The sequence below is a fragment of the Eublepharis macularius genome, chromosome 12, assembly GCF_028583425.1.
Source record: "Eublepharis macularius isolate TG4126 chromosome 12, MPM_Emac_v1.0, whole genome shotgun sequence".
NCBI lineage: Eukaryota > Metazoa > Chordata > Lepidosauria > Squamata > Eublepharidae > Eublepharis > Eublepharis macularius.
Genome location: NC_072801.1, coordinates 60186739 through 60206505, shown reverse-complemented (window position 1 = coordinate 60206505; position 19767 = coordinate 60186739). Strand labels below are relative to the sequence as shown.

Genomic DNA, 19767 nt, shown 5'->3' with positions numbered 1-19767 from the left:
ATCACAGATTCATTGGAAAGTGCAGCATGGTTGAAATGCAGTTGCAAACCAGTATTCTTGCGCAACCACGTTTGATTCAGAGACCTGGTTGCATGCATGTCAATCTGTTTTCGGCACATGCCCATGTGTGCAATTTAAAATTTGTTTTGTTTTCCACATGTGCACACAGACTGTGAGAGAAGAGCTCACAAGTCACAAGTGCTGTGAAGTGGCATGGGAGTTTGACCTTAGTGAAACCACAGACCAGCCTGGGGGAAGCCCTGTTGCTCAGCTAACTGCATTTGTGCAGCACATAAACATGGTGCATCTATGCATTTTAAGATAATTTTGAAGACGGGAGGAATCTGCTTTGAGCAGCTGAGAATAAAGTGAAGTCACACCACACCACACAATTCACGTACAGTATTCCTGAGTCCCATAAACAACACGTTCTCCCTGCCACATAGGATTGCTGTAGGTTTCCAGACTGTGGAGTAGACCTTCATTCATCTGCAGATGGCTCACTAGTGAACTGTGGAAACTACAAACCAGCTGGAATGGCACCGATGGCATCAAGGAGCACTTTTCAAATTACTTCTTCGAAACAACCACCACCAATAACACGGAGGCCTCTGTAGCCCTAATCTATACATGCAACAGGAAAAGTGGTAGAAAACAGAGATAGTCGAATGGGACATACCACATTGGACTCCATGTGAGGAGCATGTATCAAAAACTTGCAAATTAAAAAAAAAACTTCAGGTAGAAAGTTTCAAGCTAGCCTTTGGTGTGTTGTGCTAGCTTTCCACCTACAGGGCATTATTCACGTAAGGGAGAGTTTGAGGATAGGGTTGTCAGGTCCAGGTTGGGAAATTCCTGGAGATTTGGGCAGGGGGTGCCTGGATGGGGTAGGGTTTGGGGTGTGGAGGGACCTCAGTGGGTTTAATGCCATAGAGTCAACACTCCAAAGCAGCTATTTCCTCCAAGGGAGAGCTGATCTCTGTGGACTGGGGCTCAGTTGTCATTCTGGGAGATCTCCAGCCACTACCTGGAGCTGGAGGTTGTTCAGGTAGGTAGCCATACTGGTCCGCAATAGAACCGCAGTGGCACCTTAGTGCAGTGTGCAGATTTGAGTGCAATGGCACCTTAGAGACCAAGAAGATTTTCCGGGTATGAGCTTTTGGGACTCAAAGCTCCCTTCTTCAGGTACTTTTTGCTTTTTAAGACTTTCTTAGTTAAGCACACTGACATCTCTATGTGTAGCATACGTTCTACTAGAGCTTCAATTAAAAGAGTTTCCAAATACCATGAAGAGAGTTGCTTGTCTTTACTCTCAACTTTACTTGAATCCTGCCCTTTTTGAGAATTTCCCTCTTCTGGAATCAAACGTTGCCGTATTATAATTTCGAGGGCTCCTTTTTATTTACCTTAACACTGAGGTAACTGTTCTGCACTGGTTCTTACATCTCTGATACCTGAAGACGGGAGCTTTGACTCTGGAAAGCTCATACTCTGAAAATCTTGTTAGTCTCTGCGGTGCCACTGCACTCAAATCCTTGGATCTCAGAGAGAAAGGTGAACTATTATATTATTATTATCATTATCATCATTACTGATGATGATGATAAATTCTGCAGCTGTAATACGAACCGCCCTATTTATTTCACTACTCCATACCTCCAGCCACCTCATTGTCTAAACAAGGCCGCCGTTTATTGCTGAAGCGCAGGGAAAGAATGCGACCCACGCACCGGTTCCTGGAACCGTGCGAACGTTCTCGAGCCGCGCTTCTAGAACCCGAAGCTATTCCCACGGCGATGCGCTTCCCGAAGCTGGCCGCCAGGGGTCCCCAGCCGTTCCCTCCCGGACATTCTCCTCCCTTTCCTTTCCACGTGGTTGCAGATGGCCGCGTCCGCAGCCTGCCTAGAAAGGGTTTGCTCGCCGTAGGGGTGAGTGGGGGTAGAAAGAACAGCGTGGAGGGTGTGGGGTGGGGCAAGGTGGTAGGTGAGGAGTGCCGGGGGGCGGGAGAAAGGGGGAACGCCTCATTAGGGAAATGGGACCAGGGGTGTGGGGTGGGAGAAGGGAAGGCCATTTCTCGGAGGCTAGGCGAAAGGGAATCCCTCTGGGGTGGTGGAGCGAAACCTGGAGAGGTGGAGCAGGAACCCTGCTAATGCAGTGGTGAAGGCGGTGTGGAAGCCATGGGGGAGGGGGAGAAAGGAGGGCATTTAGAATCAGCCCCTGAAGCTGCACCGATGTTATATCTGGGAACCCATTGTGGATGCTGATGGTGGAGAAAGGAATACACTGGAAGGCCAGACGTGGCAAGTTGGCTGAATGTGAACCCTTTTGATAAAGCCTTGCGATACAGGAGAATTGCTAGCACCTGTTGAGTGGTTCTCAGCAGCTTTCGGACCCTGTCTACACCTACGTTGGTGGCCCTCCTCTACAGCGTTGCCTCATCAATTCTTACTGAGAAGAACAGAGGATTAAAAACCATCCTGCAGAGGCTCTGAGGACTGTGCCGCACCCCAGCAGGGTAGTGGAAGGACACGCCCTACTCTCTTAAGTGTACCTCTTATATATTTTGGAATTGCAATATTGTGGAAGGAACTTTTCATTGTATGGTTGCACTTTGTAAGATACGCATCTTGCTCTTGCACTTTATGTAAGATTTATTGCATTATCTATTTTGTACTGGATTGAGTTGTAAGTAGTGTTTACCTCATACACTGAAATTGCTTATTTGCATGGTGCACTTTAAATACCTTAATTCTTTGCGCAGGAGTTTTGTGTTCTTATCATCCTGGTTGGCACTCCATGGCACCCCCCCCCCTTTAGTAGTACTCACCTGGAAGTTGGCAGCCCTATTAACAGCAGATGAGGCCACAAGTTGTAACCGGTGCTCCTTTTTCTCTAAACTCTGAGCAAGGACGCCTCTGGATTTTTGTTGTCCTCTTTGGATCCTGCCCTTCCTTCAAGGAGCTCGGAGCAGCTTGTCCTCTCCTGCCTCTATTTTACCCTAAACTGGAGAGGGTCTGACTTAAGCACAGCTCTTATCCATGGGATGTTGTACATGCCCAGCGTCTTGTCAAAACCAGGCTTTTAGCAGATATACACAGGTGATATTAGCATGGGGGGCATAGACGTTAGAATGGTAGGCTAGGATCTGGGAGACGAAGGTTCGAAACTCCACTCAGCCCTGGAAGCTTGCTGGATGCCCTTGGGACAGTTACACTCTCTCAGACTAAACTACCTCACAGGGTTGTTGTGCGGATGAAATGGAAGAGAACGATGCTGGAAGCTGCTTTTGGGCTTCCATTGGGAAGAAAAGGGGAGGGGTATGTGTATCTAAATAAATAAATGCCAGAGAACCACAGCCTGGTGTTGCTTTGGCGTGCTGTTGTTGCGTGCATAGGAGTGCATTTGAAAGGAAACGCTGGGTGTGTATGAGCAAATTCTTCAGGGCCAGCATTATTGGGGTCCAGAGAGGAACTAGGATATTGCAGGTCAGTTAACCTATTATCTGTCCCAGGCAAGTCAGTAGAAACAGTAATCAAAGATAGAGTTGTTAGGTGCACACAGGAACAAACCCTGCTGAGGGGAAATCGAGCCTAGGTGTGGCTGCTAGAAATTGCCTTGCACATTTGAGGGGATTGTGACAGGGAAAAATCCCTCCAAAGCCTCTGGTAAGGCCTTCAGCTGAACACACATTGGCAGATGGAGGGTTCTGGTAGGCATAGGTAATAAGCAGAGGAAGCCAGAACTTGTGGTGGGTTCTCAAAGCGGCAGAAAGTTGGAGGGCAGGGCTTTCAGATCTTATTGGTAGTAGTGTATGTAATCTTGAGGAGAAGATGGGGGAAATTTGGAGCCTTGGTTCTCTGGTGGAGTGGATTAACTTGGGGGAGATGGCGGATTTTGGGGATCTCTGTGATTGTTCATCCCTTTCTGTGTTTTCCTTGCAAGTGTTGTGAATCGTTTCCTGGCGACATCTGCAGTCCCCAGCCATGGCTGAAGGTGGCGCTGGTGGGAACCAGCCACCACGAGAACCTCCCCACAACCTTCAGGGCTTGTTGCAGATGGCGGTTACGGCAGGAAATGCTGAGCCTGCCCCACTGGAGCCCATGTCTGATGAGGTACGTAGCTTGACTCAGTGGGAGGAAGAGTGATGTCAAATAGTTATATCTGGGGTGCGTATATGTGTGATGACTCTGAAACTCCTGTTTTCTTGGGGGCAAGCAGATGGGGGTGCCAGTTAGTACAAAAGTCTGGGCATGGGCTGTGGCACAAATCTGTTGCATGCAGCATGTCCCAAGTTTAAATTCCCAGCATCTTCCGCTGAAAGGCTGCCGAGAAACACCAGACGAAAGAGCTGCATTTCTTTTTAATGCTTCCTTGGATTAGTAAAGTTAGCTGCAAGTGGCAAGCTAGCCCTGCAGGGGGCAGTGTAACCTAGAACTGTTCTCCCTGCCATACTAGTTTTTGCTTTACATGAGGGAGCTGTCAGTAACGGCATCCCTTCTACCTGTAGTATGGAATGACATCGTCTGCTTGAGCACCTCATGAGTCTACCACCTCTAATCTGCTGGACGCATAGACCAGACCAACCCCACAGTGAATGGCAGTTTTCATACAGGAATGCTGTTAATAATCCCAGATGGATTTTGCAGCCTTTTGAGAATAGACATCCATTTCTTCCAAACCGAATGAAAATTGCATTCTGGGGACTGTCGGTGTTCACTGCTCTACGTCTTAATGTTTGTGGTATTCACAAAAGTCACCAGGGATTGTTGCCCTTTTTAGTTGAATATTTTCCTGATTTTGCACATGTGGCGGCCTGTGTGTGTCAGTACGTAGCGTGCTTTTGAATCTCAAAGGGCTTCATAATCTTCATTAGGTATAATGTAGCTAAGATCTGCATTGTTTCAGGCACAAAACTTCCTGTGTGCAGCAAGTTGGCTGCACAAATCAGTTGGGATTACTCAGTGGTTAAGACAAAATGCAACAGTTTAGATTTCTCCTGTGCCTTGAACAGAATAATATGTAGGAATCAACAGGGAAAGCTTTCCAGGGCCTTTGGGTAGGTCTTCATTTGAAACAAACACATATCACCACTCTTGTGTCTGGACTTTCCTATGGAGTTATACCTGCATTCTTACCAGCTAATGTCTGAGTCCAGGGGTACCTTAAAGAGTACAAAGCTTTAACGTATAAGCTTTTTTTTTTAAAAAAAAAAACTTTTATTAAAATTTTCAAAGAACAACAACATTCAACAATTACCAAGTGCAATATTGCTATAAGATTTTCATAACAAAACTATTAGTAATAAGAAAAATCTAATCCTATAGAATGTATCTAATTTCAAAATAGTTATGCCTATTGGTAGAACCATTTCTATGATAAGCTTAAATACATGAATTCAAATTTCTGAATTAATGATGTTATAATAAGGCAATTTAGTAACTAAAAAATCATTCCTAGAAAGAAAGTCCAAAAAAGGGTGCCATTTCTCATAGAAGTGTGCTGGTTTAAGAAGTTTGCAGAAGTTTGAAGTCTAATTTTTCCCATGATAAGTCGCTCCCAAACCTTTTAGGTACCATGTATCCAGATTTGGAGGAAAATGCGATTTCCACCTTGATGCTATGGCATTTTTAGCTGCTGCCAACAACAATGATATTAATTCTTTGTGTAAACACCGTGTGTGTTGATCTTTCCAGAAATATCAATTCCGGTCTTAAGGATACCTTATATGATGTAATTAAGAAGATTTGAAAACGTATAAGCTTTTGAGGGTCAAAGCTCCCTTTGGGACTCTCTGAAGCTTATACCTGGAAATCTTGTTGGTCTCAAATCTTGCTGTTCCACTGCAGACCAACACGGCTACCCACATTAAATGACCAGCTAATGTCTGTATGGCAAGCTGCTAGTAGAGGTCCAGGAAGGAAGTCCGTAACCAATGCTGGCAATCATACCTAAATTCAGAGCAGCGGTGGGGCCTGGATGTCAGTCAAACTCAACTGACTTTTCACAGGCTGGTGTTAGGGGGGCTAGATTCTGGGAAGCAGGACTCCTTGCGTTCTTCAGCTCAAGGCTTGGGTCAAGAATGACAGGGTGGCCCGAGCATGAATATTTCTGAAAGAAGTCAGGAAGAGGAGGATCGTGTGTGTGTGTGTATTTCTGACCTGTGTTTTTCACTCTCCCCCATTGGTTGAATTCCCAGCGGAGGCAGTGGCTACAGGAAGCGATGGTGGAGGCATTTCGAGGGCAACTGGATGAGATAGAGCAGATGAAGGAGTGTTTGCGGGTGCTGGAGGCAGCGACTCCCGGAACAGCAGCAACCCCCGGAATGGAAGGCCAAGAGAGTTTGGAGGAGGCCCCTTCGGACCGGGTGAGCAGAGAGGAAGCGCTGGATCTTCTGGCAGAGTTGTGTGAAAACTTGGATAATGCTGCAGGTAGGGACGTGCCTTCGTTTTTGTGTGCATGCACACTGTGTACATGCATGCGAAGAAGAGTGAGTTAATAGCATGATGGGTAATTCAGGCTGGAAGGGTTACAAAGAAAAGAGTCAGCAGAGATGGGGAAACCTGAAAGCACGGCTTGTGTCAAAATCCTCGAAAAATTCCAAAAATGGAGGACTTTCAAAATCTATTTGAGGTAGGACAAAACAGCCATTCTAAAGTGTGAGTTTTTTCAAACGCTTCACATGTTTAAGTATTGGCCTGTGCAGTGCTCAACTCTGTTTTTCAAGAATTGAAACACGCTTTTAATTAGCGCACACAACACAAACAAATCTTGTGGCCTCTTAAGAGGAACACATTTATTGCACGGTACATTTTTGAGGGGTAGAGCCTGCTTTGTGAAGCGCATGATTAAATTATACATACTTGTTGTAAACACTGACAATTTTTTCAGACATCACAGCAAACTGTAATTAAACAGGTTTATCGGCATCAGCAACTTGGTTTGTTCTCTGGGCACAGGCGTTTTCCTCCCTCATAAGAACATAAAAAGAGTCTTACTGGATCAAACCAGTGGTCCATTTATTTATGTATTTATTGAAACATTTAACCCCTGCTTTTATTTATTAATGTATTTATTTATAGCATAAATGTATTTATTAAACCATTTTAACCATGCTTTTCCTTATGGCTCAAGGCGGCTTACAATAATAGATTAAAAACATTTACAGTTAAAATCAAAACAAAGTAACAAACTGTAAATCCCTCCCTCCCTTAAAAGACGTCTGTCATTCAAAGCCCTGACAAACAGACAGGCCTTGCAGTGCCTCCTAAATATCTCCAAGCCGAGAGCTCCCCTCACCTCTTCCGGGAGCCCATTCCACACAGCAGGAGCCATATTGGAAAAAGCCCAAGTTCTGGCTGATGCCAGACAGGCCACACTGAGAGGTGGGGTTGCCAACAGATGGCTGCCTCAAGACTGTAGTCGGTATGCAGGGATGTCAAGTCAAGCATCCTGTTTCATACGCTGGCCAGCTGGCTACTTTGGCCAACAACAGGGCACAGAGGCCAAGTCCTCCTTGTGATTTTGCTTCCTGGTACTGGTATTCAGAGGTTTACTAAGTCTGAATGCGGAGGCTCCCTTTAGTAACCATGGCTAGTAGCCACTGATAGACCTGTCTTTCATGAATACGTCTCATCCCCTCGCAACAGCTCTAATAAAAAAATGACTCCCTTGAAATGATTCCGAGAAGGAGAAAAAAAACCCTTGAGTTGTATTCTGCAAGTAATATTGAGCCAACTGCTTTGTGATTGAACCCCTGCCCGTTTTACCCTCTAGATTTCTGCAAACTGGAGGGCATGCGGCTTCTGGCCCACCGCTACTTGGAGCATGAGGAGGAGGAACTGCGTTGGCGAGCTGCCCACCTGGTAGGCACCTGTGCCCAAAATGTGCCCAAGGTGCAGGAGCAGGCCTTAGCACTGGGCTGCATGAGGAAACTCTTACGGCTACTGGACCACGATACCAGCGAAGCTGTCCGGATCAAAGCGCTCTTTGCGATCTCCTGTGAGTTTGGAAACAGCTCCTTTACCCCTCCTTCTCTTTGGCGATGATGGGGGTGGGGGGTGTTGAGAGAGAACACTTGCTGACCAAAGCATTTTTACTAAGGCTGCTTCCACACACATTGGATAAAACACTTTCAGAGCACATTAGTGATTATTTGCAAGTGGATTTTCTTGAGCGAAACACAGGAGAAACAATGTGTAAATGATCACTAAAGTACATTGAAATGCATTATCCAACATATGTGAAAGGAGCAGTTGTATAGATCTTTCTACCCATGGGGTTACTCTGATACCATTGAGATCCATAGGAGTTCTCTCACCGAGTGATGTGTGAGCAGAGTTTATCCAGATGTTTATAACCTGCATTTCTCCCCTGTGGGGACAGAAAGCACCTTACAGCAGTGTTCTCCACTTCTCAATTTTAGCCTTGCAACAACCCTATGAGGTAGGCTAGACTGAGACTTTGTGACTGGCCCAAGCTCACCCAGTGAGCTTCGATGGCAAAGAGATTGGTTTCGGGGTGGGAGTGTAGGGGGGGCTGTGTGATGTCACTATGTTACTTCTATGAACCATCGGGAGTGACAATGATAGATATGGTAAACTGTGATTTTACTATAGAGTTTCTGGCAATTCTTAGAGCTACCATTGTCACTAATGCAGAAGTGGCAGCAACTAGGCCAGAGTCTTCCCCCCCCCCTTATGTTTCTCCTGCTGCTGGTCAAAGAGGTGGGCAACAGATGAAATCCCCAGGGGTTTACCCACCAAAAGTGGGCAGATGGTAAGCCTACAGAGAGGGGATTTAACCCTAGGACTCTTATTTGCATTGGTGGGCATGATCACAGAAAAAAACCCTATAGTCGATTCAGCTTTTCCATTATTATATGCTGAACTTCTCTGGAGTTGCAAAAAGTTTGACATTTACGATTTCCCACAAATTATTTTTGCCCGTGGATGGTTTATGCAATGAGGCTATTGATACGGTTCTAGTCTTGTGCATAACACATGTTATGAGTTTGTTATCCCTGCTCATTCATTTTTTGGCACAGTTAGAAACAGTGTCAGTCAGGGCTGGGGGGTTGTGAAGCGCATCTAACACATTCAGTGCCACAGGTTACATAGCAAATCTGGAACTGAGGTGGGATGTGAATGGAAACCGCATTTGTTGCTTAACCGGCTTCCATTCTCTGTGCCCCCCCCCCCTTGAACTGCCAGGTCTGGTGAGAGCCCAGGAAGCTGGCCTGTTGCAATTCCTGCGCCTGGATGGGTTCTCGGTTCTCATGCGAGCCATGCAAAGCAACGTGCAGAAGCTGAAAGTGAAATCTGCCTTCCTGCTGCAGAACCTTCTTGTAGATCACCCGGAACAGAAAGGTGAGAAGTGTTGGGGGCGGTTGACTGGTGTCTTTTTCAGGTTCTCTCCTTGGAATGGGCCAATCCGGTCCTTGGGAGACCCTTCTTGCGCTGTTTAAGTCTCTCTCGTTTTCCATCATGGCCTCTTGACCTTGTTTTGGGTGGCCCAGCTTCTCTGGACCCTCTGTTCTCTGTGACCGTAGCTGATTCTGCACAGATAAGAGAGCCTGCCATGACCTGGGGATCAGGCAGCTCCTCGGTGTAAAATAGCCAAGCCAGAGGTTATCTATTCCGATAAGAAGGTTCCGAAACTGCAAAGCATGTGGCATGAGCCAGAGACTGGCTGTCCAGATGCGCTGGCGTGGTAACTAAGTGCAGGTATCTGCTTTGCATGGGTGGCAGCCCGATTTAAATGACGAGCTGTGGAAGCGGAGAGTCCCACGGGCGATTTCTTTTGTGTTGCCAGTGTCATATTTCAGTTGCCCCTTAATTTTTCACCTATCTGAATCCATGAACAGATCTCCGGAATGGTTGAATCAAGGCTGTACTGCACATGTGGGGGTTAACGTGTCCCCTTGCTGCCATTTACCTAGCTTCAGATTTGCTCCCCCCACACCCGATCTGCCTCCGCAAGCTTCTTCAGATGGTTGAACAAGCCTGGCCACACAATTCAGACAGTTGTGCAATATTTTCTGGAACAACCAAAGGGCTGGAATATATAAATACCTTTACACAGTTTGAGAAGCGCCCATTGCTCCCCCATGTTGGAGAACCCAGCTCTGTTACTAGGTGGTGGGATCGCTGTCGCCTTCCCATAAATACCCCCATGCCTTTTTTCTTGGCTTATACTCTCCATCTCTTCCCCTCCTGCAGAAACTCTGTGTTCCATGGGAATGGTCCAGCAGCTGGTGGCCCTGATTCGGTCTGAACACAGCACTTTCCACGAGCATGTCTTGGGAGCCTTGTGCAGGTATTGAGGGGGGTGGGAGGCATAGAGAGGGAGCCATCCTTTGCAGGCCCTCTGGATGGGAAATGAAGGATTGCCTGCATAAAGAGGGGGACGTAAGAACCGGGTAGGGTAAGGATTTGTCGATGGGGACCGAGATCGAGATAATTCACACTCCTAGTATTCCCCACGACTATGGGTGGGTGTGAAAGTTGGAGAATGGAAAAAGCAAACAGGAAGAAAGTTGATTCATTTGCAACGTAGTGCTGGAGGGGAGTTTTACGGGTACGATAGACAGCTGAAAAGACACATAAGCGAGTTCTACATCAAATCAGGCCTGAATTCTCCCTAGAAGCTAAAATGAGTAAACTAAGGCTATCATACTTTGATTGCATCACACAAAGACAAGATTCACTGGGGAACGCAATAATGCTAGGAAAGGTGGAAGGTAGCAGGAAAAGAGGAAGACCCAAAAGGACATGGCTTAATTCAATAAAGGAAGCAACATCGACCAGTTTGCAAGATCTGAGCAAGGCTGTTAATGATAGGTATTTTGGAGGTCATTCATTCATAGAGCCGCCATAAGTTGGCAGCGACTTGATGGCGCATAACACATAGAAGAACGGGTTCAGACCAGGGGTCCATCGAGTCCAGCATCCTGTTTCTCACCCACAGTGGCCAACACAGTTGCCCTGGAGGGCCAAACAAACAGAGCATAGATGCCAAGGGTCTACCTTCATGCTGCTTCCTAGAACTGGTATTCAGCTGCCTTTGTATATGGAGGTTCCATCTACTCACCATGGGCACTGCTGGACCTCTCCTTCATGGATCTGTCTTCTCTAACAGTGCAATCCTAAAATGTCTAAGTCCATTCAAATCAATGGGCTTAGACTGGAGCAACTCAGTTTAGGATTGCACTGTAAGTGTGCTTAGAATTGGCATTCTTTGGAATGGGGAAATGGGATGGGGGAACAACAGGATCAGATTTATAGCAGTGGGCAAAGAAATGCAGAGAGTGGTAAGAGTCGGGATACTTAGTCATGTTGTAGCTCTGTGCAAACAATCTGAATTCTTCTCTTAAAATACCAGAACTTAGTGGCACCTAATGAAGTTTGATGAGCAGCAGATTCAGGAAAGTTGCACTTCATGCAGCCCATAAAAAACTTGCAAAACTTTGCTCCCAAGGGATATAGATTTGCTGCAGGCCAAATTTAACCCCTGCGAAGTGCCTCCTGGTCCCTGATGTGTGGAGAAGGTAGTACAGGTGGACGGACCTTGAAGTACAGGCCCACTATACCTCACTGAGTATGGCTTGGATTCCATGGACGAGCGCTGTGCGTGCTAGATGGCCTCTGCTGTAGAGGACACTTCCTCCTCTGCTAGCGCTTCCACTTGCTCAAGTGTTCACTGATCTATCAGTGTTGTGCAAGTGCTAGCGGGAGAGGAAGCCTGCTCCAAGGCAGAGGCTTAGGTGCACACAGCTCTTGTCCGTAGAACCCAAGCCAGTGGTCTAGAGCCTGTTGCTCACACTGCACATTTTGAAAACTGTGCCAGTAAGCATAATGAATAAAAGTAGCTTTTAAAAATTCCCCAAGCTTATATTCTCAGTGTCCAGGACTGGGACAAACCCCTGGCCCGGACATGGCTTTGTCAAGCCAGAGCTGCTCCACCCTTCCATCACTAGCACAACTAACAAGAGGCTGCCGTGGAACCCCGGTAGGGTTCTACTTCCTAGGCGGCATCAGCAGGGCCCCAGTGGGTGTTGGAGGTGAGCGACAGCCAGGCACAAGTTGGAATGCTGCCGCTGAAGCCTCAGAGTCCTCGACGCTACAGCAGATGTCAGGGTGCTAGTGGGTGATAATGTCATTGGCTGGTGCTCAAGCAGGCAGCCCAACTGATCCAGCAGTATGGGTCCTCAGCCATCAAGCCAGCAGGACTCACTGCAGCCCCTGACCTCACCCAGGAGGCAGGCCGCCCTGGGCTGGAGAAGGGCAGGCAGCAGGAGGGCATGGCCCAGCAGGGAGAAGAGTCAGGCCCGGGGTGTGCTGCCCAAGGCAAGCCTGGACCCGCCCCTGCCAGTAGCAACTCAGGAGAGGGAAGGCAGAGGCCAGGCATATCAGGTCAGAGTGTGGAGTGGCAGCCTGTGACAGAGGCCTGATGGCAGGCCATGAGGATGGCCCCTGAGGGTGGGGTTAGAAGACAAGGGGCAGGGATGGTGAGCAAAAAGAGGGCTCAGCTCCAGGGCTGAGGAGGAGGCACTGGTGGGAGTTGGCACTGCTGTGTGAAGGCCACTCCCCCAGGGGAAGAAGAGTCGAAGCCAAAGTGACACAACCTAGCTCCTCTTCTTCATCTGAGGCCCTGGGGAGACCCCTGCTGGGAGACTGGACAGGATGGTGGAAGCCTGGGAGGTGTCCCACAAACAGGAGGCATATTACACTCGGGAATTTGGATTATGCACCAGATACTTGATTTGACACATATGGAAGACAGTGATGGGGTGGGGGGCACGGTAAAGGTGGGATAGGATCCGTTGGTGGAGGTAAAACTTTCTGCCCTGTAGCCAACCTCTCTTTCTTCTCTGTGCCCCCCCCCCTCTCCTGCTTCAGCCTGGTGACAGATTTTCCCCAGGGAGTGCAAGAGTGTCAGCAGCCAGAATTGGCACTTGAGGAGTTGTTAAAGGAGCGGTGCCAGCAACTGAAGGAGCAGGAAGAGTTCCAGGTAGGCTGGAAAGGGGCTGCCTCCTAAGCCCTTTCCCCTTTCCCATGATGTAGTTCGAATAAATTATTCCACCCTTGTGATTCCAGTTTCTCAGCTAATTTGGTACATATTTGAAAGGCTGGTGGTGATGGTTGGGAATGAGTTGGGAAGCAAGGTAGGAACGTGCTCAGCTAAAGGCATTTTCAATGTTTCCTTTATGACAGAGGGAACTTTCTCTTTTAGAAAGTTCTGTTTTAGATGCAGGCGGGAATGAGGTGACAAAATGGACTGCACCACTTCCAATTGCAGGGGGAGGATTACATTTTGGAATACTTTCCTATATTAAAAAACTAGTAAAGAGTCCAGCAGCACCTTTAAGATGAACCATCTGACGAAGAGAGCTGTGGTTCTCGAAAGCTTATGCTACAGTAAAGTTGGTTAGTCTTAAAGGTGCTACTGGACTCTTTACTATTTTGCTATTACAGACTAACACGGCTAACTCCTCTGGATCTACATTAAAAAAACACCCTGCAAATAGAAAACCAGGAATTGTATTTAATGCAAAAGGTCAGAACTGGAATTCACCTCCTGCACCCCTAAGTGGTACGGTCCACCTCTAATGTTGCTGCCTCATTCGTGTGTGTGTGTGTGTGTGTGTGTGTGTGTGTGTGAGAGAGAGAGAGAGAGAGAGAGAGAGAGAGAATGAGAATGAATGAATGAATCAGGCCTTGGTGGAAGGCCCAATTCCCCTCTGAATTTCTGATTATCAAATCCATGTAATAACGCAGAGTCATGGGAGGTTGTAACACTATTTGCTGTGCCCTGAAGAACTCTGAGGCTATTTTTAATCTGATCGCAAGGAATTCCAGAGCTTGGCTGTTAAATGCGTTGTGGTTGCCCACCTTGATAGCTCTAAGCAGAGCAGCTTAGTGAGTGCAGCTAAGCATGTGGATGCATGCTGATGAGATAATAAATTTATACAGGGTCTATTTACTTTAGTAAAGAAAGAAAGAGTCCTTTTATTATGAACTCTTCTCAGGATAGAAAAGAGAAAAGAAAGAATCTATCTAAACTAGGATGGTGGTGGATGCAGGAAGCAAGTCCTGTGTCCTCCGTGGTGGCAAGAGGGAGAGAGTGTGCACGCAAGTGCGGGAGAAGGCAGAAGAAGGGAGTTCCTTGGGAATAGCAACCTACATATCAAGGGAAAGCATCAGTAAAGCAGAAAGGTGGGATGTACATGTCCTGACCTCTCTATAGTATGTCCCCCTCTGTAACCTGAGACAGCATAAAAGGCCTCCGCTTCTTACAATAGTGAGGTGCAGAAGACCTCTTCATTGCTCAAGAGCCCAAGAATCCGTCCCTCTTGCAATTAAAAATGAGACGTCCATGGCTTCTAAAAGTCCCTCCCACATCGGAGAGCCAATTGCACACAGTCTCTGTCATGTGGGAGGAGCTTCCTTTCTCATGGAATTCCCTGCTACCTGATGGAGCTTCTTGTGGATGGAAGACCAGCTTTCTGGAAATGGATTCCGATCCCTCGGCAATGTCTATTGGCGCTTCTGGTGATTCCATTGAACCGATGGCTGTTTTCATTTCCAATGCAAGGTTCTAGGACCTTTCACCATAGAGACGGCAGGGACAGGAGCAACATCTGTCTGTAGAGCAGGGATCCCTATCCTTTTCGAGCCTGCGTGCATGTTTGGAATTCTGACACAGGGTGTGAACACGACCACAAAACAGCTGCTGCAGGAGGCGGAACCAACCACATAACGTCAGGGACTGAAGTTGTGCATATCTCTAATAGTAACTCTTTAACATTTTAGTTAGAAGCTCTGTTTAACAGGATGCCTTTTTAAATGAACATATTGTTTAAAAATGTTTTTGGCATAGACACAAAATATATATACATATTGAGCTAGCTAAGAAACCCTCATCTGGCAGTATCTGTATTTGCATCTTGCCTAGCTTTACATGAGTTGGGCAAAACCTGGCTCCCAGTGGATTTGTCTTCTGCTTAAGAAGTCAGTCTTCTCTGCGAGATCCCTTGCCATAGACTGCGAGCATTGGCACTGTAGTCTTCTCTGCACCATTGTTTTTCTAGCTTACGGCCATTCTGATGCTAACCCCCCCAAGCTTTCTCTTGATTATTAGGGTGGGGGAATATATCCCTTTTTTCCCTCTGCCTGCGGTTGTTGTGTTTACTGTTGGCAGATTATTTTCCACCCCTGCTGTTAGCGACGACAGTTTTCTTCTGAACATAGCAATTAGGTTGCACAAAACTCAACAATTAAACAATTGGCCTAACATGTTAAGTGGAGGGGATGTAGAGCCAATCTTGCCACACTGTTTTAAAGCTCTCCCCTGCCCACCCCCCATTTGGCACTTAGAAAAAAAATCAAGTTGAAACATCAATACTTGGGCATCTCGGAGGCCCACTCTTGCCTGCAGGTATTGGGCTGTCGCTTGACATGTGTTTTGGTGATTTCTTGATATCATAGGTAGGTTGGAAGAAAGTTGCGATACACCGTAAGCTCCATGCAGATCTGCATATTAGAATAGGCCTCTTAAAGTGCCAAAGGATTGTTGTGAGCAGATGGTCAGCATAATTGTGTAGTTCCGGTCCTGATTTACTGTACTATTTTTGACTGCAGGCGAGAGGTTTCATATTTGAATTCTTATTTATGTGTGTGATCAGTAATCTTCCCTGCTCATATAAAGCTAACCAGGTTGGGGAGAAGTCCAGGATACAGGCAGGGAGGTGCCCTGACCTGGATGGCCCAGGTGAGCCTGACCTTATCAGATCTCAGAAGCTAAGCAGGGTTGGCCTTGGTTTGTAATTGGATGGGAGACCTCCAATGAAGACCAGGGTTGTCGAGGCAGGCAATGGCAAACCACCTCTGTTAGTCTCTTGCCATGAAAACCTGGCCAGGGGTTGCCATAAGTCAGGTATGACTTGAGGCCACTCTCCACCACCGCAGGCAGGGAGGTATAGCTCCCAGTCTTTCTCTATGCAGCTGAGAACTCAGGTCACTTGAAGCTGCCTTACATTGAATTAGACCCCTGGTCTATCAAAGTATTGTCTATCTTCTCTGATGGACAGTGGCTGTCAGGTGGGAGTCTGTCACGTGACCTACAAGATTATCCTTCTAACTTCAGATTCTAGGGACCGAACCTACAGAAGTTCTGCTACTGAGCCACAGTCAGAATCTTGGTTCAGGCCTCTCTGAAAAGAGTATAAGTTTCTTGAGAAGCATAACGGTTTCTTGAGGCATCTTGCACAGTTCCTTTGAGAAGCTGTCTGGACTTTGACAGATCTCTGGAAGAAGTTCAGCTGGCAAAGCTAGGAACCAACTCTCCATGTGGTATCTGCTGCTTTGACTATCTACCAGAGGGCATTCAGAGAATATCCAAATGTGCAGTCGGGTGGTATACTCCTGAGGTAGAATGCCTCATAGGGGGGAATCCTTGATGAAAAGCTAACAGGCCACCATAGCCAGGTCCCAAACAAAATACTTAAACATGGGAGGCACTCCAGATACGTGATCTTCCTCCCCCGCTCCATATGAAGTCTCATGAAACTACCATTGCCATAAAAGTCATTTGGGAGCGGTTAATTAAAAAAAAAAAAGAGGTGCATGATACATTGAAAATGTCTCTGGTTTATGCCTCACTGAGATGAGCGGTCACAGGGTGATTACACTGAAGTGTGGTGTCACAAAGGCTTGTATCAGTGCAGGATCCTGCAAACTTCAGAGTTAACACAGAAATCTTCATCAGTTAGCATGGGTAATGCATTGCTAACAGTACAGAGTCCGAAGATCCTTGTGGAGGTATGTCTCATTTGTCTGCAGGTAGCATTCGGAACAGAAAACCATCATTGTTTTTTTAAAAAATAGACAACGAGTTACAGTTGTAATGACATGAGAGGGAACTGATTTTTTCCCCCAATCTCTGTCTCCCTTCAAAGGAGGAGCTGGATTTCTGTGAGACTTTGCTGCGCCTTTGCTTCCACGGCCAACCTGATGAAAACAACATGGACCGGTAACTTGGCTTCCCAGACCCCAGTGACACTCTTGGAAGTTCTTGCTTATACTTGGAGCTGTGTCATTTGGAAACACTTTATGGAAACGCCCGTGTTTATCCTCCGTTCACTGACGACAGGCTGGAGAAACAGAAGATGTCTCTGTAACGAGAGAGATGGCTTGTTAGCCTAACGATGGGCAGGAAGGCACTTTCATAAGTTGTCGCTGTGTAACTTCCTCTTCCTCATCCTGCAAAACTCTTCTTCTGCCGCTGTCCTGCTGCCCTCTTAGCCACACCCGCCCAGTTCACAAACAGGTAGCTGAACCGCCATAGTTGGGGAAGCGGTTCCGAAATGCCCCATGTTTAATTGGCAAATTCCTACAGATGAGTATCTTGTTTATCAAAGAGGAGATATTTTTAAGGTGTGTTGGGAGGCTTGTGTGCCTTTATTTCCTTTTTCTGAAATTGCTGTTGCTAAAGCAGATGGGAATTGACTGCTCCACTGAGAAAGCGCGAGGAACTGCAGCTTCAAGGCCCAGAGCGCTTGAAGGAGCCTCACTCCAAAGTGGCAGGGGGGGCTTCAGAGAGCGTCGGCGTGAAGGACCCAGATCTACACTTGCGGCTGCCAGTTCCAGAGAGACAACAGGGGACTGAGTCTGCTCTTCACTGTGGGAGGGGAATGGATTGGGGAACGGCTGAACAGAAGTGGTGTCTGTTTGGTCCCTTAGTGGCTTCTCCTGAGTGTATTCCAGCAGCCTCCGCCGTTCCCACCTCGGTGTTCTGCTATTGCTATGTTTGCTTACTTTTTTTGAAAAAAACAAGTTTCTGGTTTAGGTGAGAAGTCTGGCACGTTTTGTTTTTCCTGACGGCAGATGCTAACGCTGCTTATCATCGTGTCCCCCTCTACTTAGGAAAACGAAGAACAAAGATAATGCTCTGTTGAATATGGATGAATGACTGGAGGCGCCACAGCCTCTTTCTACTCAAAGAGGCTGTGGCTTATTGGCAGAGCACCTACCGTGCATGCGGAAGGTTCCAGGTTCGGTCTCTGTCACTCTCAGTTAAAGCAGTTGCAGGTCGCAAGATTTGGGAAAACTTGACTGTGCCTGAGACCTCGGAGAGCCACTGTTAATTCAGTGTCCCCAGTACTGAGCTTGGTCCAAAGCAGTTTTGTCTGTGCACGTCTTGAGTACTGCCTCTTGCACCAATTGCTGTCCTTAAGAGAGGTAACAGGGAGGGTGGCCAGTTTTGAAGGGCAGAGTCTCGATGTGTATATCGCCAGCTGCTTATGATCTCCCCCTTCCAATTTTCAAGAGAAGTTTACCATATGATATGGGATGCGGGGTGGGCAGGGGGGGAGTAATGTTTGAGAAACGCGAGTCTGGACTTCATTTAGAAGTCCGGTTCTTTGAACGCAGGACTCACTCCATCTCCCCCGTTCTCATCCATTAAAACTGATGATCATCCATTGCAATGTTTTGCTGCTAGAGGAAATCGTGGACAGAAGTAAGCATTTTTCACACAATTGCATAAAATGAACAAGGGCGCTTGTTGTTGCAAGGGGCATGGACCACTATCTTTAAGAGGCTTTTAAAAACAATTCCAGCATGCACATGGGGAACATTGGATTAGCCATGATGGAAGCTAAAACTCTGGTATACCATTGAGCTTCCCCTCTGAAGCTTCCATTTTCTCCAGCAGAACCGATCTTTGTTGTCTGGTGCAGTTGCTGTGCATGGGGGGCGGGGGGGGGGGGGCGGGAAGAGAATGCTGGTGTGGAAATTAACCACTTGGTTCCTGGATAAACACTCCATTGGTTTCCCATCACATGGAACTGGCAGCAAATATGTGCAGGCTGGACAGAGGACAAGAACAAAAGGGAGGGAGAAACATCTACACGGAGGTGTGAAAATGTGCCCTCTGCTAGGGCAGCAGCAAGCAGGGCAGGAACGACATCTGTACCCCCTCCCTGTGCTCTGCTACCCTTCCCTCGTTGCACCCATACAAAGGTGCAGATGTGATTTTGGTCCCCTCCAGCTGTGCTGTCATGTGGCTCAGCTGGAAAGAAGTAATGCCTATTAAAGATCTAAAAATGGGGGAGGTTGCACAGCAGCAAGTTGCCCCATGACATTTTGAAAGCAGAGAAAAGTATTTTTCTTTTTTAAAATCTCAGTCTCAAGGTGGGGGATGGGTGGGTAGCAACAGGACACAGATGAGGCATGCTGACATAAGGCACCGTGCCATCTGGACACGACTGCAATGGCTTCCTCCTGCCTGTGCAGTGGAAAATCCTTGTGTGAAAGAAGCCTCTGTTTACCAGGTACTGGAAGAAACAACAGTTATCTCCATCCTGCCCTCCTTGTAAGTTTCCTATTGAAGACAGAGTGCTAGACTAAGTGGGCCTTTGTTCTGATCCAGCCCCGTTCTTTCACTCAGAAGTAAGCATGCCGTTGCATATATTATCAATTAATTGACAACAGGCTTGGGGCCTGAGAAGAATCACTGACAGGAGACAGATTTGGAAATCCTGTCCTCAAGCATTTTTTGAGCTCTCAGCGACTTGGTCAGTCTAACTTTTCCTCCTTGGCTTCTCTCAGTGTTCTGTGCCTGCAGGAGCATATTCAGTCCAAATGAAGCTTTTTCCCCTGTTGCATTAACCAAAGATTTTTTGCGTACTTGGGGAGTCCGTCAAGTAAGTAGAGAGGCCTGCCTTGTCTGTTTGGTGTTTTCCTCATTCACACGTACTAGGCCATTTAC

General features: G+C 47.1%; 1 protein-coding gene across 2 annotated transcripts; it reads left to right on the top strand.

The window, feature by feature from the left end:
• Positions 1-1869: 1869 nt before the first annotated feature.
• Positions 1870-17851, top strand: HSPBP1 (HSPA (Hsp70) binding protein 1). Of its 2 annotated transcripts, none has more exons than XM_054993332.1 (8): positions 1870-1928; positions 3943-4112; positions 6197-6428; positions 7774-7998; positions 9210-9365; positions 10218-10314; positions 12897-13008; positions 16955-17851. In XM_054993332.1, exons 2-8 carry the CDS (start codon positions 3984-3986, stop codon positions 17030-17032), a joined length of 1029 nt encoding a protein of 342 aa, XP_054849307.1. In that variant the 5' UTR covers positions 1870-1928; positions 3943-3983; the 3' UTR covers positions 17033-17851. The 2 variants fall into 2 exon arrangements, with proteins under 2 accessions (XP_054849307.1, XP_054849306.1); XM_054993331.1 differs by lacking the exon at positions 1870-1928 and adding an exon at positions 2596-2644.
• Positions 17852-19767: the final 1916 nt, after the last annotated feature.

What these genes read in the sequence shown, in the direction of transcription:
- HSPBP1 (XM_054993332.1), top strand. Translation starts at nt 3,984, where the DNA reads ATGGCTGAAGGTGGCGCTGGTGGGAACCAGCCACCACGAGAACCTCCC. An exon ending in AAACTTGGATAATGCTGCAG is followed by an intron (nt 6,429 to 7,773) that starts GTAGGGACGTGC and finishes TTTACCCTCTAG; the next exon opens with ATTTCTGCAAACTGGAGGGC. An exon ending in GTCTTGGGAGCCTTGTGCAG is followed by an intron (nt 10,315 to 12,896) that starts GTATTGAGGGGG and finishes CTCCTGCTTCAG; the next exon opens with CCTGGTGACAGATTTTCCCC.